Genomic DNA, 27,484 nt, shown 5'->3' with positions numbered 1-27,484 from the left:
CTTCTGCTTCTCACCAGTCCCCAGGGAAATGCTGCTCTTCTGCAAGGAAAGGCTCATGGGAGCTGCAGCCTCAAGGGACCTGGGGAGGGAGTGCTTCACACGCGGGTCCTCTGCAAACACCATTTAAGGCGCATGATGCTGAGTGACCGAGGCCATGCCCATCTCTGGCAGCTGCTTTGGGAAGGGCCGCCACACCACCCTTCCCCAAGTGCCTATGTTCAACTCCAGCCTAGGGCCAAGAGGAGTAGAGACAATGATGTGACCGACAACAATAATTTTTAAAGCTAATCCACGATTGGCATTCTCGTGTGTCCTTTTCAAAGCATGTGCATGTTTCCACAATCTCCCCTGACCCTCCCAACATCCCAGAGAGATTGCCAATATATTATTATTTATTATTGTTATTAATCACCCTTCCTTTGCCCCTGCAACAAACAGACGCAGGTTCGGCATCCTGCCCTGGCCCAGAGCTTCCCAAATTTTAACATGTCCGTGAATCCTCCGGGGCGGGGGCAGGAAGCTTGTCAAAACACAGATTCTGATGTAGCAGTTCTGGAGTGGGGCCTGAGATGCTGCATCTCTAACAAGCTGCAGGGGGACATAGGACATACTGGTCCTCAGAGCCCACACCGAACAGCAATGCTTCGGTCACTCAGCGAATGTTGGGGCTAGACCTGGGGCTCTGGCCCAGGCACCCTACCCTTGGATTCTGCCTGGGGGATTACAAGGCTCGCTCACCTCACTTTTCACGGGTTGGGGCCTCTTGCCCAGTTTCACCTCCAGAAAGTGCAAAGGGGCGATCATGGCCCCAATGTTGCGGATGTCGGCGTACTTCAGCTCCTCCGCTGTCAGGGCCGAGCTGGGGAGTCCGGTCAGGGGGCCGAGCCCTGGCAGAGAGCCTGCAGTCACGGAAGGGTCTGGAATCTGCCCAGGCATCATAGCAGGAGGAGTGGCAGCCCAGCCTGGAGTGGGTTCGAGAAGATCAGGACACGTACTGTCAGCCAGGTGAGAGGTCCCATGAGGGGCTTAAGCCCCCATGCCTTGCCAGGCCCTCTTCCTTTCTTTCACTAATGTTCCTCTAAACCCCTTCCCCACCCAGTCATTCCTCCTGCCCTTAAGTTCATTCTGTCACAGAGGGAAACGCTGATCAGTTAACTCCCAGCAACATTATTTTTGGCACTGAAGGCAATGCTTAACCCAGACATAGGTCACACTGATTCAGTATGTGCTATGTGCTCGGCACTGCGGTAATCCCATGAGACACAGTCAGACCCATTACACAGAGGCAGAAGCCAAGGCTGAGAAAGATAACTTGCTCAAGACCGTACACAGTTAAAACTGGGGTAGCTGGGATTTAAACTGCAGCATGCTGCCTCCAAGGAAAATGGATTATATGGGGCGCCTGGGTGGCGCAGTCGGTTAAGCGTCCGACTTCAGCCAGGTCACGATCTCGCGGTCTGTGAGTTCGAGCCCCGCGTCGGGCTCTGGGCTGATGGCTCAGAGCCTGGAGCCTGTTTCCGATTCTGTGTCTCCCTCTCTCTCTGCCCCTCCCCCGTTCATGCTCTGTCTCTCTCTGTCCCAAAAATAAATAAACGTTGAAAAAAAAAATTAAAAAAAAAAAAAAAAAGAAAATGGATTATAACGGTGAGATTTCAAGCACCTTCGCACCTGTTTGAGAGGGAGCTATTTTTGGTCTGGCACGGTGCCTCCCCTCAAATCACACATCCCATTCTGCATACTTGTTAAGACACCCTGAATATGAAATGAAGCAAATCAGAGCTAAAGGTAAGTGTGTGTGTGAGTGTGTGCATGTGGCATCTATGAGGAAGATACTGAGGCAAAGAGATGAAATTCATTAGCGTGTGCTTTCCCAGTGGCACCCGGGACCAGAAAACTCCTCCCCGGTCTCTTCGTTCTCAAAGCAAACACATACTGTGGCTCTGCCAGGCCCAGAAGGTGTGCAAGGGAAGAAAGATTCAGGCATGAAAGAAAGACATAACTTAGGTCAATACCAAGGGAATTCTTATTTCTTCCTTCTCTCTGCTGGGAGAAGGTTGCGAGTAAGAAACGGTCACTTCAGGGTGTGGATGGCAGTGAAGAAAGCATGTCTGCCAAGAAAGTCAGACTCATCTGGTCCCCCATAGGGCTCGTATCCCATCCATCCATCCATCCATCCATCCATCCATCCACCCATCCAATTGTTGGCCACCTAGGAGCCAGGAGGCACTGAGAATATGCAGATCAAATGTGCACAGCCTTATAAAGCACAAATCTGCTCCTAGACTCCAGGAAGAACCTCTCCCCCTTCCCAACCTCTGCATAGGGCTGTAAAATCAAAACCTCGACTGTCCTGGAAATCCTGGGGGAGCTTTGACCTATCTTTCCATCTCCATCAGTCTCTTCCCATGAAGAAGGAGGTATTTCTCGAGACAGGGGAGATGTGACATCCACTGCGTGCACTTCTCTGTTGGCCACAATTCTCACGTGGCCACGCTGCCTTGGGCTCTCTGCCTCCCGCAAGAGTGGCCCTCGGGGATAACCCACGATCCCTTGTTCCCGTTCAGGTTGCCGGGTCTAAACTGGGGGAGAGGGGCTCACCAGGGAGCCCCTTCTGGCCACAAGTGCACCCCACATTCTCCACCTCTGTTTTGCTTTCAAGGTGAAATTTGGTTCCCTATCCAACCCCGTGTCTCTTTCTCAATAGGTTCTGCACTCTGAAGGAGAAAAGCATGTGAGGGATTTGTACCCTCTAACCACAAAGGCTTTCGCTGGACATCACTTTCTTTAAAGTGGACAGGGGACCTACCATTTTGCCCTCGGCACACCAGCCACATCTGCCTATGAGGCCGATTGTACAGAGTTCCCTGCCTAGCACCCAAGTTCACATTTGGTGCCCCAGGCCCTACATCTGTGCTCCACCCGCTCTGCCTCCCACACCCTCCCACACCGGCGGGGGGGGGGGGGGCCCTCAGCCCTGCCTTCCCATCCCACACCTTTCTGCCCTCCTTAGCACCTAGGGTCCCCCAGGCCGTCTCAGAAAAGGATCTGAGACTCATTCGCATCAAGTTATATAGTCTTAGAGCTGGAAGAGGCCCTGTGCTTATCTAAACCACATCCTCATTCTGCAGATGAGGAAATTAAGGCTCAGAGAAGTTAAACAACTTGCCCAAGGTCACACAGGGGAAAAGCCAGGGCTGGACTCCTGGTCCCTGGGTTTTAGAACCAAAGCTTTCTCACCCCGTCCTTTCTGTTTCCCCTCCTGGCATTCAAGAGAGATTGATGCAGAAGGAATGACATTTTAATGGTGGGTTTTGAGACACTAGCCCCTAGTGGAGGATTGCTCTCTTGCACAGAAGACCCTCTATTCTGCCTTTTTCAGTGCAGATCCAGGTTTAGGAAGCTCCCTGAACACCCTCCTGGGTGAGAGCCCAGACATGGACATGGCCCCTCAGACATCTTGCTTGTGGTGTGTCAGTGTACTGTGACCTTCCCTAAACCTGAGCCGGACTGAAGTCACCCTCGCCCCCGCCCCCGGAGGCAGGTCTGCAATGCAGAGAAGGTGGCAGCTTCCTACCCCAGGAGGCAGCTCTGGGGTGGAGTGGATCAGCTTGCCTGTCTCCCGGGGCCTCCTCCAGGGAAAATACGAAAGGGGCCAACGTAAGGACTCATTCTTATGCGGCAAAAATGATGCCTGGGCCCAGCCATGTGGACACCTCACAGGCAGAGGGGAGTGATTTCAGGCCACCGGAGCTGGCCTGACAAAAGAAACTCACATCTCCTTTTCAGGAGAGGAGCAGACCTTACAAAATCCCCTCTGCCAGACCTGAACTGATGCCACAAGGAGTCAGTGGCTCCTAAAAGGATGCTCGATTACAGAAAGGCTAATCAACAAATACTTACTGAATTAATAAATAAATGAAAACGAATGAGTGAACAAATGATTAAAAAAAAAAAATTCACGGCCGCGCAAACTTCCGTGAGTGGGGTAAGGATCTGTCTCTGGGAGTTGAGATGTTCGTTATCCACCTCCAGACTATTTGTTCCCACAGTAGACCCCAAGAAAAATACTCCAGAGGCTTCTGTATGTTTCCCTGCCTAAGCCATCTCGGGAAGAGACGCAAGCCAGACCCCACTCTATTCCGGGAATGATAGTCTCTGCTTGCAGCTTCTGTCTATTTTCATACAGATGGTATAAATGAGACACTAACAAATGATCCCAAAATATAATGGATTCTTTGCTACTGTGGAACCCCCTCGGAGGGGCAACCACCCCCTGGGAGCAGCAGCCCCATAAATTCTTGCCATTCCTGCTCCCCTGTGAACCCATCCCAGTGACAAGCCTCACTCTGAGGCTCAGACACCAGGCTTTCCTCTGCAGAAGCAAACATCCCCCCCTCTCTCACCTCCCCCTCCACAAGGGCGCCCCTAAATGCTCAGATACAAACCACAAAGTCCTTAACACATGCCATTCCTAGGAGACAATCACAACAGCTGACATTCACCAGCACGAAATCATCCTCCAGGGCTCTGGGGGTGGGGGTGGGGGGCGCAGGAGCAGGAGGGGGCTCCCTTTCAGAATCGAGTCTTCACTAACTGGAAAGAGCCGGCTGACGATCCAAGGTTGAAAGGCAGCTTTGGCGATTTGAAAAATAAAACAATTCGATGTGATTTAGGGATCTATAAAAATGGGGGGGTGGGGGCAGTGGCAAGGAACCAGCAACAGCCAGGAGGAATTTACCCACTTCAAGGAAGACATAGGAAAGATGACAAGAGGTGAAATCATCTCCCAAACTGCTTGTTCCATACGGAAACAATTTAGGAGGAAAAGGAGAACTATGCACTCAAAGCTTTGGGGGAAGAACCCAGAGTTTTTTTTCCCTTCAGGGCCCCGGAGGTCGGAAAGGAAGATAAACACCCTCCAAGTCTCTGTTAGTAACGGGGATGCATAAATAAAGAGCAGGCTCTACATGTCTGCAGAAGACCAAAACGGGAAAATGGGGCTTGACCTCAAAAGACAGGGCCTAGAATCCCAAATGATTTTGGCAATTTGGGACATTGACCAGGAACAACCTGGAAACTAGCCAATAAAGAAAAGCTAGGTAATGCACAGATCGGGGATGAGACTGGCAAGGGAGGCATGAATAAGACAGAACGTGTCCAGGAAGTCACAGTAGACCCTAAGCTGCTACGGAGCCTAAGATCTGGGGAGGTGTGAGGCAGCTCCCTTAAAAGCGGGCTTGGAAGAAATAGGGACCCGATGGGTCCAAGAGGCAAGAACCTAAAGCAAAGATCTGACGGCTGTACCCCCCTGTTCTGACTTACTCAGGGTCTTGTAGGAGCACAGGGTGGGGCGCTGCCTTGTACAAGCCCAAGAAAAGCCACAACACGCTTCAATTCCAGAAAATGGGCCCTGTTGGAAGATGCTAGCATGGAGGGTCATTTCAGCCAAAAGAGCGAAAAGCAGAGGTAACCTAAGTTTTCCTCTCTTGTCTTCTTCTCTTGTTTCCTATATGTAAATGTGTAAGATGTCATTGATTTAATGGAAACGTCTACAAGTAAATAATAGTCTTGCTTTGAAGGGTCATGCTCATAATGGGCTATTCTTGTTAAAAAGTGTCCAATCATCATCATCTTCGTCCAGAATGGCAAAGACAGATGAAAGGCGGTAGGGGGTAAGTTAAGAGAAAGTTAGGATCTGCACCGTGGACTCTCTGTCCACAGAAATAAAAGTTTAAGGGAGGCTCTAAAGTCCCTGGGCCTCTTTGAGAAGGGCAGCCCCCCTCCAGGCAAACAGCTGGCCTGGGCTGGCATCGGGAGCCCGGGATGGGCGCACAATAAGTGCAGAGGACCCGAGGCTGCAAGGCTCAGCACCGAGAGAAAGTGGAGATGAGTGGGGGCAGGCCAAGGAGCAAGGGAGCTCAGGGGTCAGGTCCCAAGAACCCCAGTGGAGTTAGAAGTCAAGAGCAGGTAGCCAGCACCTGAGAATCAGCAAGAGGGGGTGAGAGGTCTTGGGAGCCAGAGCCTGGGAAGATTCCCAGGAGGAAAATGTGGAGGACAGAAGTCCACGGCCAGGAAGGGGAGGGGGGTTGCAGACAGAAAGGTTTCAGGCCAGTGGTCACAAAACGTAGTACTCACTATCGTGAATCTCGGAGAGTTAAATACCAGACCTGTGCTGGGAGCTAAGGAATCATCTGGAATGATCTGTCTCCTGGAATCTGAAACGAGGTGAGTAAATCAGCTTCCAAAAGATAAGCCGATCCAGAAGGCAAGGAACGAAAGGATGGAGAAATCTCTAAGACTAAGAATGGGGCGGCCGCACAAGTGTCTCCGCACAACTGTCTCAGCTCTGCAGGCAGGACAGCGAGGCACGTTCGGAAGAGGAACTTGGGAGCACATGTGAGAGCGAATCCCAGGTCTGCCCCTTACTAGCTGTGTGACCCTGGGAGAGTTCCCTAACCCACATCTCGCTTTCCTCAGCTGTAAAGTGGGAATAACAAATAACGCTATTTGGCCTGTAAGGCGGAGGAGAGGATTAAATTAGTTAATACTTGGAAAGTACCTGGAACAACGCCTGCACCTAGTGAGCGTGAAGTCAGCGTAGCCATGAAGGCCTTCCTTCCTGGAGGAACCCTAGTGTTGGGTGACCCGTCGACATCCCTTCCGCACATTTCCCACCTAGCACTGATCTCCCTTTCCTAGGGCTGTGAAAAAGATTCTTCCCCAGAGGATTCTCTGCTGTCCCACTTTCCAGCTGTAAACTCCAAGGGGCAAGACCATCCTGCATCCAGGCCGTTACTGCAACAGAGAAACAGAGGAGGGCAGATCAATGCTGGGTACAGAGGGGTGGAGATGAGGCAGAATACATGTCTCTCTGCCTTGGCTTCTCCTAAAGTTTCCTCCGGAGGCCAGAACACAGCTGCCTAGATCGCTGGCAAGGCACCACCAGTGTGTTCCCCCCAGAAGCAGAGGGCCAGCATCTTCTGTGTCCTTCAAGCTATGGTATCCCTACGCTGCTTAGAAAGGGACAGACCTTAGATCCTCACAAGAAGAGAATGAGGGGAGGCAGTGATCAGAGGAAGCCAGCGGCATGGCACACACTAACATGAGCGATCCTCGCAAGGCCATCCGGGCCCATAGAGGAAACCGGAACCTCTCCCCGCAGGAAAGGTTCTTGCCTGGAGACCAGAGAAATGCTTCCGACGAGGCCCCGCCTGTTAACACAGCTTTCTCCCCTGCCTAATGTAGGTGCTCAATAAATACACGGTAAGGCATTTCTGCCAAGATCCTTATCCCAAACAGCAAAGAGCTGGGAAGGTACTACCACTGGACAAGCCTTCTATCCTCTCTTCCCGCCTCACCCCATGTGCGTTCATTGGTGTCGGTAGTTCATAGTAGGATACGTAACACAGACACGCACATGGCGGGTGACAAAGTCTTGGCCCTTAAAAAAAATGCCACTGGCCAACTAAAGTTTTGGAAATGGAGCTCCACAAATGGAATCCTATGGGCTGCAGCAAGAAAACAGACAAAAACAAAAAAAAACCCAACAACAACAAAAACCCAGAATGGGGGGCTCTCGCTGGGCCTCCCACAGCCGGCAAATGAGTGTAAAGAAACACAGACTGAAAATTCCAACCTTGGGTCGCTAAGGCATTTGTCTCTGCGGAGCTTCGAGAGGCCAAACCACACACACACACACACACACACACACACACACAAGAGTGCACACACGCACACACACACACACACAGGCACACAGAGCTTGGCAGCCCGTAAGTTCCAGAGCTGGTAACACAAGCCACGGAACCGACTGCCAAGACAAGCAACAGAACGAGCCAGGCCCAGTTTCATTGGCCACCATACGCTGCATATGGCCCGGGACGCAGCCAAAACAGTGTTCTCACCCTCCTCAAAGGCATAGGAGACCCTCTGTTTTCAAACACACCTCCACAGAGCCTTAATTAAAGGAAAATGGAAAAATAATGTGCCTGCTGCTCTCCCCCTGCCTATATAGGTATGCACACACACATACCCGTACACACTCACTCTATTTTTCTCTTCCTCTCATTTCGGTTTCAAACATAATTCATTCACATGGAAAAAAGCAAACTGCATCCTGCAGCAGAAAAGCAGAAAAGAATGTAGCTTGCCCTCAGCCCTGGCTCTGGCTGCTCAAGTTGAGCTGGGGCAGAATGAATACTGAGCAGGCCAACCTGGAATGGCACCGGCCCCTCTCTTCCAGGGCCGAGCTGGAAACAGAGACACGGGGGAGAGAGGCAGCCCACTGCAACACCAGCAGCCCCACGACAAACAAACGAGCCCCAGAGAGCCCAGCCCTTCGAACCCTGGCAAGGATTCTGCAGGTTGGAAAAGATGCCCACAGGTCTTGCAAACAGGTGGGGCAGACAACAGACCCTGGGCTGCGAGGCATCGAGTGAGTAGAGAGATCCTTGTCCAAATCCTGCCTTAGGGGACCCTGTTAGCACTTATCAACACGTCTCCTTGGAGGTGGCTGCCACCAACCTAGGAGGAAAGTCAGAGGCCCCAACGCCCGTGCCTTCCAACAGCCCTTCAAATCTCACAGCACCCAGCTCTTCAGGAAGATTCTGGAGCTGCTGGTAGCTCTGAACCAAGGCCAAAGAAGAAGAGGAACAGAAGAGTCTTTCAGAAATCTGTCCTCCCTGTTTTAAACAAGGCAAAACCTTCACCAGCCAGAGGCACGAGAATAGATCTTGCTTCTCTTCCCCGGTCTTCAGGTTTATAAAAAGGCAGAGCCATGCTCACTCACACCTGATACCTGGTTAAACTCTCCCCTAGAAACCTGCAAAGGAAGATAAGGCATCCATCCAAGCTGCAGCCAGATTTGCTGGAAAGATGAAAGCAATGGGAGGTGTTTTAAAAAACCCTCAGGGGAGGGAGGTGGGGGGGGCAGGGAGGGAGATGATTTGGGAACACAGTTCAGAGCAAGGGCTTAAAGGACAAGCAGGCATCCAATCATGCTTTAACGCTCCAGGTCGGATGCTCCTCAACCTAAGACCCCGAGGACAGACCACCAAGATTTAGACCTGAGTACACACACCCACACGGTCTGCAAGCCCTTTTTGGAGAGACCTGAGCACATCTGCCCTGAGCACATGTGCTCAGGTCATAGAACCAGGCCCCGGACTCCAGTCGGGAGAGCCTTACACTGAGCAAGGGTCAGGCAACTTTGTAACGGGAGCTGACCCAAGGGGTCAGTTGAGTTCCTCTTCCACCAACCTCTATCTCCAGTCGCTAGGATGGCCCATCCATCCCTGCAGAAAAGCCAAGGACTCCCACCTTCCCAGCCCCTCCCACTAAGCCCAGGTCTCTCCACCCCAGGGTCCGGGGATCCAGGCCCTGTGGCCCAATCCCTCAACCTCCTTTGAGGGGCGGGGCAGAAGAGAGTCTTCTGGGCTGGGCAGGAGAGGAGGGGCAGGTTACCTAGCAGACTTGCCTCCTTATGTAACCTGGCTTGGGAGCCAGGGGCAGCCCAAAGGGGCCCCGGGCCGCCCCCAGGCTCGCTCCCCACCCAGAACCCGGGAGCAGTGGCCCCGAGAGAACCCTCTTCATTGGACCGAGAGCCCCAGCCCCTGTCCAGGCCCTCAGAGAGCCGCGCTTCCCCCCAGGGAGCGGGGTGGGGGCCGGCACGACTTGCCAGCAGGTCCCTGTCATCCCTCCACCACCAGCACCCTGCACCTCCCTGGCCTTTCGGCCTCCATCTGCACCCCCACCTCCCGTCTCCCCCGGGCACTTCTCTCCCCACTCACCCGCGTTCCCCTCCGCCCGAGGGGAGCACCTCCCGGCAAACGCACCGGGAAGGAGCGCGCGGGAGGGAGGCGGAGGAGGCAGCGCCCAGGCTGTCCCGGGAGCGGACGGAGCCTCCCGTCCCAGGGCGGGAACCAACAAGGCGGCCGCCGGCTCCCCGGCGCCGGGCGGGAGGGGCCCGTGCTGCAGCGCCCCCCGCCGGGACCGCTGGCGGGCCCGGGGCCGCGGGAGCCTCCCCTCCCCGGCCCGCGCGTGGGGGCGGCCGTCCCAGGTGCCCGCGGCCGGCGCGCCCCTCCCGCCCCGCCCCGCCCCGCCCGGCCCGGCGCCCCCGGCGCGCGCCCTCGCACCCACCGTGCACTAGCCGCGGGCGGAGGCGGCGCCCCCGGGGCCGGGGCCCGGCTGCAGGCGCCGTGCCCACGCAGCGCCGCTGCCGCCCGGCCGCCGAGCTCCGCCCGGTGCCCAGGCCCGTCCCGGCCCGGGAGCCGCCGCGGCGCCAGCCCCGCCGCCGCTGCAGCGTCCGCCGCCGCCAGCGCCCCCCGTCGCGGCCGCCGAGCGTCCCTCCCGCAGGCTGTGGCGGGCGGCGGGACGGGTTGCATCAGCCCCGGCTATATAGCGGCCCCTGGGCGGCGGGGAGGGGTCGGGAATGCGGAACCCGCCGAGCTGCCAGCTCCAGACGTCAGAGGGGGACGGAGAGGAAGGGAAGGAGGGGACAGGGAGGAGGGGGTGTGGATCCGGCGCCTCACACCCACTGACCTTCACCTCCCCCGCCGCCCCGGGCGCCCTCCTCCCGCCGCTCCTCGCGCTCCTCTCCCCGCGGGGGCAGCGGCAGCCCGGGCTCCCGCGCGTCCCCCGGCGCCCACCCCGCGGGGAAGCAGGACGCGGCGGGCGGTTATGTAAGAGCATCCCCGTGCACAGCCGCTTCCACCCCGCGACCCACGCCGCCGCTCGGGAGAGGGAAGCGAGAAGGCGCCGCGGCGGGACCGGCCCCCAAGCTCCTGGAGGCACCCGCAGCCTGCGTGGAACCATCTTCCTCGGTCCTCAGCGCTTTTCCCCAGACCCACGGGGGGTTTCGGCACGTTTTCATCCTTGGACACTGCACGACTGGGGGCGTGAGGGAAGGATCTCGCGAGCCGCTTTTATTTTGCGGTGAAGGATGGGCAGAGGATCGTCCCCACCTACTAGCCCACCGGGCCACCACCGCAGGCGCCCTTCGGTCCCCCCCACCCCCACCCCGGGGCTCGCTGCGGGAGGCTGCCCTCCTCTGGGGCTGTGAGCCCACCGCTTTCTCTGGGGCTGCACCGGCTGACCCCTGGGCTTTCCGGCCCACTCCAGCGGGCTTCTTTCGGCTCAGGGCCACTCCCGTGAGCAGACCCAGCCCTCGGCCGACCCCAGATGGCCTCTCCCCCATAACGACTTCCACTACCAACTTACTCCCACCTTTCATCCTCCTAGAGTGGTAGATGGTTAATGGCGACTCCAGAGGAAATGCGTCCTCCACGGTGCCCTCCAGTATGTAAAGGCACAGAGACACAGAGCCCTCTTGCGCACGTGGGGCTCCTGAGGCCTTGGCACCATGGTTGGCATCTCCTACCTCCAGACCCCCTGGGTGCCCAGCCTACCTTTCTGCCTAAGCCAGATAGGAGTGACAGTGTTTATATTCAGTAACCTTCAGCCTCCTTCCCAGAGTGATGTCAGGCCATCACCCAGAGAAGAAAGGAAGTGAAAGAAAAAGTTCATGCCTTCTTGGACCTGAGATGCTCAGAGTGAAAGAAACAACAAGACTCGAGACAGATGGGAGCAGAGGAGCAAAACCCAATGAGCGAGTCTCTTCAGTAGGAGTACAGTCAGATTTTATTCTCCTTACTTCCCAGTGCAGCGAAATCTTTCTGGGTGAGAGGGAAAGACTGATCAAGCACCCAGGACATTGACTGACCGTTTCCAGTTTTCACCTCCACCATCGGCTCCCTCCCTCAAAACGTTGAAGTTAACGAGTAAAAACAAAGTAAGGTCCTAAAAGAACACACAACGGAAAACGAGTAGTAATCTGATAGTCTTGTGGAAGAACATGACTCTGAGCCCCAGTAAGGCCAACTACACCTTTACTAGGGCATAAAGATCAAAGCTGGGTACTATGAAACTGCCTTATGATGTTTCCCCCATGAGACTGAGGTCTGGACGTTTATATGGAAGAAAACATTGAACAGGGGCAATGTTACTTTACGCGTCTTCGCCTGGGACTTGGAAAATCCTAAACTGATCTATGAGTGGGGACTAATAATTAGTGTGTGTGGTAGGAGCAAGTCCTCTCCAGGGCCTGCTTTGGACATGGCTAGGCCACCGGCAGTCCTGCTGGGCTTTTGCTTCCCCCCACAAATTAAATATACTACAGGGGTGGCACTGAGGGGGGTCTTTCGCCCCCCTCCAACTCCCGTTAATATCCATTAAGTTCTCTCCATTATTATCTGGATTTTTTTCAACTGTATATAGAATGCCACGTAAGCACAGCTTCAAGCCCTCCCTTCCAGCACATTGCCCCCTCCCCGGTCTGTCTACATAGTCATTGCCTCTGGAAGGAGCTAGAGGCAGAGACCACAGACTGGCTCATTTATGGAGACGTTGGCCTGCTTCTCCCTGCCCTGCCATTGGCTCTTAGGGACAGACAAGAGACCCAGCCTCAGAATTTTGAGTTTGAATTTAGCTTTCCTATCCCTTGCAACTAAGAAAGGCCTGACTGATACACCCAGCCCTGGCACACAGGCTGACTGAGATTGCCACATATCTTAAGTGAGTCTGATGAGGCTAGGAATTTTGAGGACCTTCTGGGAAGAAAAGCTTCCAGAAGCTTGACTTGAAACTGCCGGAGTGGGGGGGGGGGGTCTACTGAGAGTGAAGCTAATGCAAAGAAGAGTAGAGTATAGCCAAGCAAGAGAGGGAGAGACCTATCAAGCTCAGACGGCGTTCCCAGCCATGCCTGATGCCATCCCTCCCTCTGGAGTTTTTAGCTGTAGCAATCAGTGAATTACATCCTACCTAAAGCAGTTTGAATTTACATTTCCTGTTACCACGGTCCTTAACTTTCAGTGGTTCAACTTAGGATTTTTCAGGGTTACAATGGCGCAAATATATGTATTCAGTAGAATCCGCAGTTTGAATTTTGATCTTTTCTGGGGCTAGGGAGATGCATGCGATACCCTTTCGTGATGCTGGGCAGTGATAGGTGACAACAGCTCCAAGTCAGCCACGTGATCACGAGGGTAAGCAGCCAATACACCGACAACCATTGTCGTACCCACACGACCATTCTGGTTTTCACTCTCAGTACAAGGTTCAACAGATTACCTGAGCTATCCAATACTTCATTATTAAGTAGGCTTTGTGTTAGATAACTTTGCCCAACTGTAGGTGATCCGAACACGTTTAAGCTAGGCTAGGCTAAGCCATGCTGTTCAGTGAGTTAGGGGTGTCAAATGCATTTTCAACTTTTGATATTGTCAAATTATGATGGCGTTCTCGGGATGCAAGCCCACTGTAAGTCAACGAAGATCTGTAGTTGCAACTAGAAAAATCCTGACTAACACCCTGAGTTTTGCATCTCGGACTTATCGAGCTAACCACATTTGAAAGCTTAATGGACATCGGTGACTCCCAAACTCTTTGCCAATGTGAAAAAGTGAATTGGCAAGGTAAAAGCATGAATTTCCCCAGACCGGTTTCTCCAATATTAAAGAAGGATGTGATAGTTCTGAATAATCAACCGATCAACTAGCCTCCTTATACTAGTGAGTTTAAGACGTGATTCTTCGTTTGTCCCCACCTCCTACCTAGTTAGGAGAAAGGTCTTCAACACTAACAAACAGCAAGACTGAGAGTAACAAAGGACCAGTATGTGACAAGGGCCGTAAGCGCTGTAGGAGTTCCGACAGGATCGCTGCTCTGCAGAAAAATCATCCGCTAATTGTTCCATTCAAACTGTGCATGCCAAAAATTGCAAACTAGTACCTGGCAGGCTGAATTTGGTTTTGCTGCCTCAACCATACGTTCTTTTTTTTTTTAAACCTATCAAAGATTTCACACAAAAATCTAGATTTTTAACTCTCTTGAAAAAAAATTAGGCATCATTTATTTATTTTTACATTTTCTTATTGTTGATAGACAGAGACAGAGCACAAGTGGGGGAGGGGCAGAGAGAGAAGGAGACACAGAATCCGAAGCAGGATCCAGGCTCTGAGCTGTCAGCACAGAGCCCCACGCGGGGCTCGAACTCATGAACCGCGAGATCGTGATCTGAGCCGAAGTCGGAGGCTTAACCGACTGAGCCACCCAGGTGCCCCAGTGACGCATCCTTTAATAGTGAAGATGAAATAGGTTAGGCGGCAGTAACAAACATCCCCCAAAACTCAGTGGCTTCACACAAGAAAGGCTTCTTTTTTACCCACCCAAGACACCTGTGGATCAAGGTGACTGTCCAGGGCAGAAGTCCCATAGGTAATGGCTCAGTATTACACCGCCATATCAACAAGTGTATCCATGGCCACAGTGGCAGGGAAAAAGAGAGAGAGGTAGAGAGGGCCGGCCATGTACCAGCGGTTAAACCTTTCCTCCTGGAGTGAAATAGGTCACTTTAGCTTACATTGGTCAAAGCAAGTCACATGACCATTTTTAATTTCAAAGAGGTAAGGAAGCTCAGTCCTCCCAGGTACCATGGAGAAGGGAACCATGAATTGGTGAATATCTGTCATCTGCCACAACGTGCACTCCTTAATGGCAACAGTGAGTTGCAGCCCACTAGAAGCTGCCCCTTTGAGATGGGACTTAAACACCCTCCTTTGACATAGTCTCCAATCAGCCTGCCAGATCATTTACAAGACCTGCTGGGCTCCTAGGGGCATTTGATTTTGCAGTTCCTGATATAGACAAAGCCAATTTCAATATTAATCTTCCGTTGTCCCTGGTGATCCATGGAATTATCACAATTTTTTCAAACAGTTTTTTTTTTTTAATTTGCTAATCTTAAAGAAATGCCACCAAAAATTCTTAGGTGAAGGGCAGGATGGTATTATAAAATCAAACAATTCGTATATTCTGAAAATTACAGAGACCTATTTATGATGGTTCTTTCCTACTGCTCTTGCCTTGTCTAATCAAACACCTACCAGGAGAGACCAGGAAGAATGAGCCTCTTACTCCCCTTCCTAGGGTTGGAGAAAAAATTACATGGTAGTGATTTGGGGGAGTGATTTGGTTTAAAGTTTTAAAAGAAGGGCACCTGGGTGGCTCAGCCTGGTCAAGCGACTTGATTTCAGCTCAGGTTGTGATCCTACAGTTTGGTGAGTTCGAGCCCCGCATCAGGCTCTGTGCTGACAGTATGGGGCCTGCTTAGGATTCTCTGTCTTCCTGTCTCTCTGCCCCTCCCCTACTTGCACTGTCTCTGTCTCTCTCAAAATAAATAAATAAACTTAAGAAAATAAAAAATAAAGTTTTAAAAGATACATATGATATATTGAAATATATGACATATGATAAAATAGAAAATATACATTTTCTATATATTATTAAAATATATATTATCATATATATGACATTTTTAATGTGATATATATTTTTTCAGGTATTTAAAAATTTTTTTAAATTTATTTACTTATTTTGAGAGAAAGAGAGAGAGAGAGAGAGAGAGAGAGAGAGAGAGCACATGAGCAGGGAAGGGGCAGAGAGAGAGAGGGAGAGAGAGAGAATCCCAAGCAGGCTCCATGCTGTCAGCGCAGAGCCTGATGTGGGGCTCAAAATCATGAACCTGTGAGATCATGACCTGAGCCAAAGTCAAGAGCTGGAGGCTTAATCAACTAAACCAGGTGCCCCTGCCTTTTTTTTTTTTTTAAGGCTGAAATACTTGAGAAGAAAACTTGAGTTGAGAATGAGAAGGCTTTCCTTCCAATAACTACCAATGAGAATTTTATGAAACAAAAGGTATGTCTAAAGGTTTAATAATAAATTGGCACCCACAGAAATGCAGCCATCTCCGGGGAAACTTTCTCTTGAATCTAACACAATAAGTCTTTGGAAGATGAAGAGATAGTAAATGCTGGTTAAAATGCTGGGCCAGGTAGAATTAGGGAGAAAAGTGTAGTGGATGTATGCTGTTCTCTTCAGCATTCCTTTTTTATGAGACCCACTACTGTCCTTCTCCCTGTGGCCCTTTGAAAGGTCTCAATCCTGGTGCCCTATCATCCCTCCCACCAAGTGTGGGTATGTGACCAGAGTTGGCCAATTAGAGTAGTCCATTTTCAAAGCTATGGTGATTGGTTCAGAGATGGGCACATGATCCAAACAGGGCCAATCAGAGTCTTCCCTGAGATTTGATATCAAATGTTAAGGAAAAGGGGCACTCCCTTCCTTTAAAACACCAGTGTGAGAAGGTAGTTTGTGGCTATTGGTGGCCATTTTTCCTGTCATGGGAGAAGAACCTGACTGAGAATAGAATCAACACAGAAGAAAAGACAGCCAATACATATAAAGAGAGAAACAGCTATGAGATCAGCATTTGAGTCCCTGAACCTAACATGCCATGAGAACATGCTGAATTAGTCTTTGGACCGCGCAGTGATGGAATCAATACATCTCCTTTCTCTTGCTTGCTAAGATAGTTTAAGTTGGATTTTCTGACACTTGCCACTAAAAAAAAAAAAAACAAAAAAAAAAAACTGAAAAATACGTGAATAAAATAGGCCAAAGTCAAGCTTGTAAAGGACAGCTGAACTGACACTGTGGAATTTTATCTGCTTACTATTCCTGCCTCATCCATCAAATGCCACTCAACTGTCTGAGACTAAATACAGAACTGCACTGAGCTGCCTTCTGACAGCTCAGGGTTCCGTTAGTCATTTAAATAATTTAGTCAGACAACCTTGTTTGAATGTTTGCTATGAGCCACACACCATTTGCCATTCTGTTTGAGGAGGCAAAGCAAAAAGAAGGTATCATCCCTGCCTAGAGGGATGACAGGCTAGAGGCCCAGGAAGATCAAACTGGGGGATGTCACGTGAAAGTCATTCATACCTAGGTGCTCCCTGAAATTAACACCACGACTGTAGGTGCAATCACCAAACTTCTTTAGATCAAAGATGACTGTTAAAAATACTAAATTTCAAATGGCGGGTGATTAACAAATTTTGAGTCAATGAATGAGTAAACACAAGATGGCCAATGACTCCATCTTAGGAGATGCTAATAATGAACACACTAGAGAAATAAGAGGAAGCAAAAAAGTTAGCAAACAGTGCTGCGGAAGATAGAAGAAAGGAAGGCACAGACATAGAGTCACAAAACCTCAAGGTTCCTCAAATTCCCTCTCCATTAACAACAGGGGTGGGCTTCCCACTGCCAGGGAAGCCAAAATGGGTTGTCAGTATGGTCAAATTTTTAAAAAAAATTTTTAAAAATTCTTTTTTTTTTTTTTAGTTTTTTTTTCAACGTTTATTTATTTATTTTTTTTGGGGGACAGAGAGAGACAGAGCATGAACGGGGGAGGGGCAGAGAGAGAGGGAGACACAGAATCAGAAACAGGCTCCAGGCTCTGAGCCATCAGCCCAGAGCCTGACGCGGGGCTCAAACTCACGGACCGCGAGATCGTGACCTGGCTGAAGTCGGACGCTTAAACGACTGCGCCACCCAGGCGCCCCAAAAAAAAAAATTCTTTTTTTTTAAAGAAAAATCAGATCTGAGATGAGTCTGTTGCATTTGTTCAGATCTGAAAGGTACGTTATAACCTTAGAGATGTATATTCAAGAAGCTTCAAGCCATTTTTAAAAGGGGGAGTTTCAGGGTGCCTGGGTGGCTCAGTCGGTTAAGCATTCGGCTTCAGCTCAGGTGATGATCTCGCAGTTTGTGAGTTCGAGCCCCACGTTGGACTCTGTGCTGACAGCTCGGAGCCTGGAGCCTGCTTCCGATTCTGTGTCTCTCCATCTCTCGGCCCCTTCCCTGCTCATGCTCTGTGTCTCTCTCTGTCTCTCAATAATAAATAAACGTTAAAAAATTTTTTTAAAAATAAGATAAAAGGGGGAGTTTCGGGGCACCTCAGTGACTCAGTGGCTAAGCATCTGACTCTTGATTTCAGCTCACATCATGATCTTACGGTTTGTGGGTTTGAGCCCCGCGTCAGGCTCTGCATGGACAGCGAGGAGACTGCTTGGGATTCTCTCTCTGCCTCTCTATCTCTCTCAAAATAAATAAATAAATTTAAAAAAATAGAAGAGGGAGTTTAACCTGAAAATGGAAACATGCTACAAAGATGTTTCCACCTAGCACCCACATAATACTGCTTTGAGAAGGATTGAAGACCCTTCTCCATTCTTTCCTTCCTTCTTAATCCCTGCCCCCTTTGCTCCCAGAAGGTGTTACTATGGATTGGTCAGACCCTCAGTAAAATATTTGGACCTCAGTTCCCTCCTCTGTTAAGTGGGGATCATAATGGTGCCTACATCAGAGGGTTGGTGTGAGATTAAATGTGATACTTACAGGGGCACCTGGGTGGCTCAGTCGGTTAAGTGGCCGACTTCGGCTCAGGTCATGATCTCGCGGTCTGTGAGTTCAAGCTCTGTGCTGACAGCTCAGATCCTGGAGCCTGTTTCGGATTCTGTGTCTCCCTCTCTCTCTCTGCCCCTCCCCTCTTCACTCTCTGTCTCAAAAGTAAACAAACATTAAAAAATTTTTTTTTAATGAGATACTTATAAAACACCATATCAATACCGGCCACACGCTAAGAGTTTAATAAATGTGCCTGTATTCATCATCATCACCATTATCACCATCACGTTTTAGCCAACCCAAGCCCTGCCTTTGAAACTTAAGTAGCACTTCCCTGCCCATCTAATGTTAATCATATGCTATTTTAAGTTATTCTATTTCATACATGTATTGTCATTCCAATGGGCTCGAAGTCACCTTACAGCTAGCGACAACACCTAACATTTTTAAATGTTTATTTATTTTTGAGAGAGAGAGAGAGAGAACATGAACAGGGGAGGGGCAGAGAGAGAGGGAGAGAGAGAATTTCAAGCCGGCTCTGCACCGTCAGCACGGAACCCGATGTGGGGCTCGATGTGGGGCTCGAAGCGGGGCTTGAACTCACGAACAGTGAGACCATGACCCGAGCCAAAGTCGGACTCTCAACGGACTGAGTCACCCAGGTGCCCCTTACATTTTTAAAACTTCAGTAGCACCTACCATATACCGAGCTTATGGGTTGGCACTCCATTCAGTGATGGGCAGGGGCTGGGAAATCACTTCTTTTGTGTCTCCAATAATGTCAAAAGTTGTCAGGGCTCTTGGCCCTTAAAGAAAAGTCATTGAACAGGTGCCTGCCGAGCAGAATTCAATGACCAGCCCCTCCTGGTGCATCCCACACTGGTAGAATAGTAAAGTGGCAGAGGAGCCATATTTTATGGGTGAGGAAACTGAGGCCCACGTTGAAGACACAGATCAAGCTGAACAAAAGTTATGGTGGGAATAATTCTCAGGATGCTTTTTATGCTACGTGTTTTAAAACAACCACCGAGAAGAAGTTATTTTAGCAAATGTTTATTAAAGGCAAAAAAAAAAAAAAGTCCCCTAGGTTTTCTGTGGGAGGTGGCGTTTCCTCTTACACTCAACAATTTGGTGGTGTGGTGGAGAGAGGTGTGGGAAGGAGCCAAGGGGGCCCAATGACTGGGCTGTTGTGCGGGCCCAGCGAGTGGGGGAGGGGTGGGATTTTCACTTCTAGGAAAGCTCTTCCAGCTCCAGGTAATCCAGGCCACGTTTTGACGCCTGCTTTCGAAGCACAGGGCCCTGAGTTAGCCCAAAAGTGCTTTCCAGAGAGCAGCAAGCCCCCAGCCCAGGTACTGAGCTGGGGGAGTCCCCAGGCCAGAATCACAGAAACTCACCAGGGACCAAAAAAGTTTCCCACACCGAGAACCTAGGGGGGAATCTGCCGGCCTTGGGCCATCCAGGATAAAACGTTTCCAATGAGAACTTACTTCTGCACCGGGAGAAATCTCTGGGCTGGCCTCAGGACAAGGCTCTGAGGGAGGCCAAGCTGTGTCCCCGCAGAGGGAAGCCTCTGGACAAGGGCTTCTTTGGTAGCCCTGACCAGGCTCACAGGCTCCCTTTCAGGTTTTATGCCCACATTTCCCTCCCCTCGCCTCCACCAGTGTTTCTCTATCTCTTAAATACACCTCCCTAATCTTCTCCTTCCTCTTTTTTAAAGCCTGCCTTTCCTTTCAAATACTTCCTCAAAATGCCAGCTTGCTGTTTTCGTGTCCTCCCCTCCAAGAGCCTTCCCCAAGAGCTCTGGCTGAAAGTACACTTCAGAGCACACGGCCCGACTTTCACTCACCCATTCATTCATTCGTTCATTCATTCATTCAACAAATACTGGGTTATCGATACCTACAGGGCCGTAGCAATACAATTATGCACAAGACTGGCCCAATTCTTTGGTGAATGAATAATTAGATAATTAACTAAATGATTGCAAGTATGCAAGGGGGAATTAAGGGGCGTTAGGAGACAGACAGAGAAACATCAGAATCAACCTTCCTCAACTTGTCAGCAATTCATCCTAGCAGGTTGGTGGCCCCAGCCTGCCCCACTCACTGGCACAGGGGGCAAGTGTCCTTTAAAAAGCCTTCCTGGGGGCGCCTGGGTGGCGCAGTCGGTTAAGCATCCGACTTCAGCCAGGTCACGATCTCGAGGTCCGAGAGTTCGAGCCCCGCGTCAGGCTCTGGGCTGATGGCTCAGAGCCTGGAGCCTGTTTCCGATTCTGTGTCTCCCTCTCTCTCTGCTCCTCCCCCGTTCATGCTCTGTCTCTCTCTGTCCCCAAAATAAATAAATGTTGAAAAAAAAAAAAAAAAAAAAAAAAAAGCCTTCCTGGAGACTTGTTCCTTCTTCCCGTAGGCCAAAGATTCAGTGCTCCAGGGGATGTCCTCAGACTCCACTGCCCAGCCCCAACTCTCTCAGACGCGTTCACTGTCTTACTGTCTCAGTTTGTCATCCATGGCCATAGGTGTGGTTTTCAGCTACTTACCTTGTCTTTGAAGGTTAATGCATCATGCGGGGTGCCTGGGTGCCTTAGTTGGTTAAGCGTTCTACTCTTGATTTTGGCTCAGGTCATGGTCTCATGGTTCCTGAGTTCAAGCCCCACGTCAGGCTCTGTGCTGACAACTTGGAGCCTGCTTGGGATTCTTTCTCTTTCCCACTCTCTCTGCCCCTCCTGTGCACTCTCATTCTCTCTCTCTCTCTCTCTCTCTCTGTCTCAAAATAAGTAAAATAAACTTAAAAAAAAAAAAAAGTTGAATGCATCATGCGAGGCAATAAAGCATAGTGGTAAAGAGTGTGGACTCCAGAACCGGACTCTCCCTGTTTGCATCCTGTCTTTGAAGCATACTAGCTGTGGAGCCTTGGGCAAGTTACTTAACCTCTCTGTGTTCAATTTCATCATCATTAAAATAGGGTGGATGTGGGGCGCCTGGGTGGCTCAGTCGTTTGAGTGTCTGACTTTGGCTCCGGTCATGATCTCGCTGCTTGTGGGTTCGAGCCCCGCGTCGGGCTCTGTGCTGACAGCTCAGAGCCTGGAGCCTGCTTCGGATTCTGTGTCCTTCTCTCTCTCTGCCCCTCCTTCGCTCATGCTCTGTCTCTCTCTCAAGAATAAATAAAACATAAAAAATAAAATAAAATAAATAAAATAGGGTGGATGTAATAATGACTAGTTCATAAAGGTATTATAAAGGTTTAAATATATAAATATACAAAGAGTTACTGCCGGGGAAGCTCTTGGAACAGTGCTTCAAACAAGGAAGGACTCAGGAAGAGAGCACTTGAATGCTAGAGTTTGGATCTCCCCTGACAAGGTATCCAGTCTTGACTCCTGGAACCCAGCCTGGATCCGAGTCTCAGGCTGCTGCTTGCCTGGGAGGAGAGGCTGGAACTTTTTTAAAGAGAAAAGATATTGGCAGCAACGAAGACTGCCCAGAAGTTAAATAGACAAGGGCGCTAACGCCAACTGGATGTGCAATACGTTCACCTCGACTCCCTAATACCAGGAGCCGCTCCAACCATTCATCGCGGGAGCCAGGAGAAGGAAACCCAGAGATCTGGTTTTGAGGAAGGCTCACGTACCCTACTAGCTTCTTACATGGCCCTAGACAAAGATAATTTCTATGCTTCCATTCCATTTTTTATGGCAGAGGACAATATTTGTAGAATCATGGAGTTTGAAGTAAAGTTGACCTGGGGCACCTGGGCGGCTCAGGTCATGATCTCATAGTTTGTGGGTTCGAGCCCTGTGGTTGGCTCTGTGCCGACAGCTCAGAGCCTGGAGCCTGCTTCGGATTCTGTGTCTCCCTCTCTCTCGGCCCTTCCTCCCCTCAAAAATAAATAAACATTAAAAAAGAAAGAAAGAAGAAAGAAAGAAAGAAAAGCTGACCTTAGAGAGTCCATATTATTAAGCCCCTTATTTTTCATCTAAAGAACTTGAGACCCAGAAACATCATGTGACATGGGCAACAGGGGCTAGATTTGAATCCTGGCCCCGAGATTTACTCTGTTTTCTGAGATTCATCATACTCTTAGGTAAAGTGGAGGTAGGAATTTCTACTGCGTAGGGTCACCGTGAGGAAGAGCTAAAGGAGGCCATGAATGGGGCACCCAACCCGTGGTCTGCTTATGGTTGGGTAGGTGCTCATATGGGCATTTCCCAGGGTCACATGGCTTGTTGGCAATTCTTTCCTTACCTTCTTTCCTGGGTGGACAAAAGAATAAAGCACAGCAAAATGACTCACTCTGGAAATCGAAATTCTGTGTGATCGTTCTGTGCTGTTAATGTTACCCTCCAATTAAGATTCCCGGCCCCATTTGGGAAGCTGGCCAGGGTACCAGGAACTAAGAGGTTAATGTCCACGGGGAAAAACTTAATTTCTGATTATTGGAAGTTTCTTATTTGGGATGGGGCCTCTCAAAGAAGAAAGGGTTTTTCCAAGCCACGATGCTTAGTAATCATGGTCTCACAGAGAAAGCTCGCTTAAAAAGGGCATCGTTGCCTGTCACCCCTTTTCCCCGCTGTTGCTGAAGCATCAGGGTAATGTGCCTGCTTGGTCGGGGGGCTTGGCTCTCGGCCTCCTCTGAGAGCAGCCGTGACCACAATGCTCCCCTCGGGCCAGCCGCTCAGGCACAGCCAGCCCGGACCTGCATCCTCTCCCCCAGGGTGGAGAGGCTCCCGGCCTCTGGCCAGTGTGCAACTGCTGTGAGGGCCATCAAAGGACAGCCCCGGCCTTGGTGCCATCCAGAGAGGAGCCAAGGCCCACAGACCCAGACCCAAAAGACGTTAGCCAGGCGCTCTTTAAAAAGAGACCATGAGCAAGTAAAGTAGGACTCAAAAGAAAATGAGTCCAGTGGAAATATAGAGCTCTGCCCATCAGAGAAAGAAGATAGTTTCTTCCCCACTCAATTTGTAAGGTTTACTCAAGTCAGTTTCTTAGACCTCCCCTCACATCCCATTGGCCAAACTGAGTCACATGCCTACCTCTAGACCAATCTCCGGCCAGGGTGCTGGGATGATCACAATTGGCCTAGTCCTTTGGAGAAGGCTTCATTACCTCAACAAAATAAATTGGGGCTCTGCCCCGCACCGGGGATGAGGGAAGTGGGTTGTTAGAGGTGGAACTGGTGATTCCTACTCCAGCCACCTGTTCACATCCATCAAAGGGAGAAAATGTTAAAACTTAGAGGATTGGATATGGCTTTGAAGCCGAAGAGCTGGGCCTCAAATTAAGCCTCTTACCAAGTGAAAAACCTTAAGTGGGACTCAGCCTCTGAGAGCCTCAGATTCCCCTAACAAGGCTGCTGTGAAGTTCAACTAAGGTAGCTGAGTGTTCATGTAAGCCCTTGGTAGACTTTAACATCCAACACTGTAGAATGTCCTGTATCATGGGTATCATTGTTAGTGAAAGTGGGGTGACACGAATAAATCTTCTAGGGAGGGGAGAGTGTAGTTGCCTATTGGGGGAGCTCACTCCTTGGTCTTTTCTTTTTTAATGTTTATTGATTTTTAAGAAAGAGAGACAGAGCATGAGTGGGGTTGGGGCAGAGAGAGAGGGAGACACAGAATCCAAAGTAGGTTCCAGGCTCTGAGCTGTCAGCACAGAGCCCGACGCGGGGCTCGAACTCACGAACTGTGAGATCATGACCTGAGCCGAAGTCAGACGCTCAACCGACTGAGCCACCCAGGCACCCCCACTCCATGGTCTCTACAGGCCATGACCAAGTGACCCTTTTTGGCCAAGGTCAACTATAATGCCTGTTCTTAATTATATTAGTACCTGGGTCATTCTTGATCTATAAGCAATTCATATCATTTAAGACTGTTAGGGCCTAAAAAGAATATGTCCTTTTTTTAAAAACAATCGTAAATCGAAATGGAAACTACTCGTATTGATGTGTATATGCATAAATTCAAAACACAATAATGCCATTAGAACTATTTGGGAGAATGTCCAATAAGTATAGAATGCATTTTAAGTATGCCACAAAATGTCCAAGTTCATCTTTGGTTGAGGAACTCATTTCTCACAGCCCATGGCGCTCAAGGCTGGGTGCTACAGGCAAAAGGGTAAGATCACCCGAAGCTTGAACATCAATCTTCGTTTAATCCAGCAGAAGCTTTCTTCCCCAGGGTGACACCAGAAACGACAATGCCTGGCTGGTGAAGGAAAGAATGGGGACTGGGGGATCTGCCAGGTCACTTAGGCAAATGAGACATAGATGTATCACTGCTTTTTCTGATGGATTCAGTGGCATGATCCCATCAAGAGGCATTTTCTCTGGGCCTCAGAACATGTGTGGGCTTGAAAGTTCTGGCTCTGAAATAGATCTTCCACCCCAACATACAGCAGAGAGAAGTCGTCCCACCAGGCATCTGATTGTTTATCCTAAGTGCAAGGATTGCTACAGTCAAAAGGTAGTGAGCGTCAACCAATTGATTGGAATCAGCTCTTTAACCGATTGATCGGTTCACTTTTTTAACAGTAGCTAATAGTGATTGAGCACCTACCCCATGTCAAGCATCGTGCTAAATGCTTTCGATTTATTAATTCAGGTAATCCTCGTAAAAACCCATGAAGCAGGCCCCGCTATTACCCCCATTTTACAGATGAGGAAACTGAGGCACAGAATGTTTGGCTAACTTGCTGTTGGCCACAGCTAGTTAGGCAGAGCCAGGACTCAAACTCCAATAATTGAGCTCCTGTGATCTTAACCTGTGATCTTAACCATACCCTATTTGGCGTTCGATTTGTTTTTGTTTCTGACTTCTTATAGACTTTATGTTTTAGAATGGGTTTAGGTTCACAGCAAAATTGAGCAGAAGGTACAGAGGTTTCCCACTTACAGTTGACCCTCGAACAATTCGGGGGTCAGAGGCACTGACCCATAAACATTCCCGTGCAGGCTTTTGTGTCGACAAAAGTTTCCAACTCATTTGGGCAATGCGGAGGACTGCAATTGTTGGATTGTATGGTAAGATTTTGTTTACCTTTGTAAGAAACAGCCACACTACACATGCACCCCAGTGTTTATAGCAGCACTATCGACGACAGCCTAAGTATGGAAAGAGCCCAAATGTCCATCGATGGATGAATGGATAAAGAAGATGTGGTATATACATACAATGGAGTATTACTCGGCAATCAAAAAGGATGAAATCTTGCCATTTACAACTACGTGGATGGAACTAGAGGGTATTATGCTAAGTGAAATTAGTCCGAGAAAGACAAGTATCACATGACTTCACTCATACGAGGACTTGAAGAGACAAAACAGAGGAACATACGCAAAAGTAACGTAAAAACAGGGAGGGGGACAAAACAGAAGAGACTCTTAAATACAGAGAGCAAACTGCGGGTTGCTGGAGGGGGTAGGGGTGGGGGGATGGGCTAAATGGGCACGGGGCATCAAGGAGGACACTTGTTGGAACCGGCACTGAGGGTTATCGGTAGGGGATGAATCCCTGGATTCTATTTCTGAAATCATGACTGCGCTCTGTGCGAACTAACTTGGATGTCAATTTAAAAAAGATTCAGGGGTGCCTGGGTGGTGCAGTCGGTTAAGCGTCCGACTTCAGCCAGGTCACGATCTCGCGGTCCGTGAGTTCGAGCCCCGCGTCGGGCTCTGGGCTGATGGCTCGGAGCCTGGAGCCTGTTTCCGATTCTGTGTCTCCCTCTCTCTCTGCCCCTCCCCCGTTCATGCTCTGTCTCTCTCTGTCCCAAAAATAAATAAAAAATGTTGAAAAAATAAAAATTTAAAAATTTAAAAATTTAAAAAAGGGAAAGAACCAGCCAAACTCTCTTCCAAAGTGGCGTCGCCATCTTTGCATCCCCATCGGCCGTGAATGAGAGTTCCCACTGCTCCACCTCCTGGCCAGAGTTCCGTGTCATCGGTGTTTTGGATACGGGCCATTCTGACAGGTGTAATGTGGTATCTCATTGTTGTTTTAGTCTGCAATTTGCACTCATGTGTGATGCGGGGCATCTTTCCATATGCTTAGTTATCATCTGTGTGTCTTCTTTGGTGAGTTGTCTGTTCAGGTCTTTTGCTTATTTTTTTTAAATTTTTTTTTTAATGTTTTATTCATTTTTTGAGACAGAGACAGACAGAGTGGGAGCAAGGGAGGGGCAGAGAGAGCGAGACACAGAATCCGAAGCAGGCTCCGGGCGCTGAGCCGTCAGCCCCAGAGCCCGACGCGGGGCTCGAACCCACGAACCGCGAGATCATGACCTGAGCCGAAGTCGGACGCTTAACCGACTGAGCCACCCAGGCGCCCCACTTATTTTTCAATTGAGTTGACAGCCTTCTTTTTTGTTGAGTTTTACACCACAACGATGTGAGGGACGCATTTATGGATCCATCCTGAAATCATCCAGTCCATCCCCCCCATTTTACGGTGTAAAAGTGACGACTCAGAGAAGCTCAGTTGGGACAAAACGGAGCCAGAGCCCAGGCGCGCGCCACTAGGAAGCTTCCTTTGTGAGCATTTAGCCCCCCAAGGGCAGCGGTCACACCTGACCGGCTGTCTGTTCTCCACATGGTGCCTGGCACACATTCAGTGAATGTTTGTGGGAGGAAGGAAGGAATGGCTTTCCTTTGGCATTGGCCAGAGAGGGAGAGAAGAGAATTAACATTCTAGATCATCCACAGGCAGCGGTGGGGGCAGAGGCTGGGCCAGAGGGTCATCCTAACCTTGGCCGCGTATCAGCCTCACCTGCAGAGCTTGTTAACAACTGGATGCCCGAGCCCCATCCCCGGGTATTCTGATTCCGTACGTTATTCTTACATGTGTTGTTTTCCATGCATTATTCTATCAGCGTTGACGGTCTCCCGGATCCTGAGCTAGGCCCGTTATGTGAATTACCCTATTTAATCCTTCTTTCTGCAATCCTATGATGTGGGCCCTATTACCGTCTTCACTCTGCAAATGACGACACTCTGGATCAGAAAGGTTAAGGGACTCACTGAGGGTCACACAGCTAGCATGTGCTGGAGTTTTGGTGCAAATAAAAACAATCTAGCTGTGTCAGAATTGCTAGCCACCCGCTCTGTCTTGCACATGCGTGTGCCTGTGCACACATGCACTGAGGTCTCTACACTCAACCCTGGGCAAACTATATGTTTTGAGCCC

At 50.0% G+C, this 27,484-nt stretch overlaps 1 protein-coding gene across 4 annotated transcripts in view; it reads right to left on the bottom strand.

The window, feature by feature from the left end:
• The window catches only part of JDP2 (Jun dimerization protein 2), a 38,979-nt gene extending 27,591 nt beyond the window's left edge, over positions 1–11,388 (bottom strand). The window contains exons 1-2 of one of the 4 annotated variants that reach the window (XM_019833320.3): positions 11,224–11,388; positions 739–962 (exon numbers count right to left, since the gene is read on the bottom strand). In XM_019833320.3, coding sequence (XP_019688879.1) covers positions 739–962; positions 11,224–11,230 — 231 coding nt within the window. In that variant the 5' untranslated portion in view covers positions 11,231–11,388. Of the gene's footprint in view, positions 1–738; positions 963–6,559; positions 9,759–9,788; positions 10,006–10,137; positions 10,301–11,223 lie in introns of those variants that run through there. The other 3 variants (XM_023255873.2, XM_011283415.4, XM_019833321.3) reach the window with 3 other exon arrangements.
• Between the last annotated feature and the right edge of the window lie 16,096 nt (positions 11,389–27,484).

Source organism: Felis catus, chromosome B3 (genome assembly GCF_018350175.1).
Source record: "Felis catus isolate Fca126 chromosome B3, F.catus_Fca126_mat1.0, whole genome shotgun sequence".
Classification (NCBI taxonomy): Eukaryota; Metazoa; Chordata; class Mammalia; order Carnivora; family Felidae; genus Felis; species Felis catus.
The sequence above is the reverse complement of the archived record's forward strand: the minus strand, read 5'-3'. Positions and strand labels throughout refer to the sequence as shown.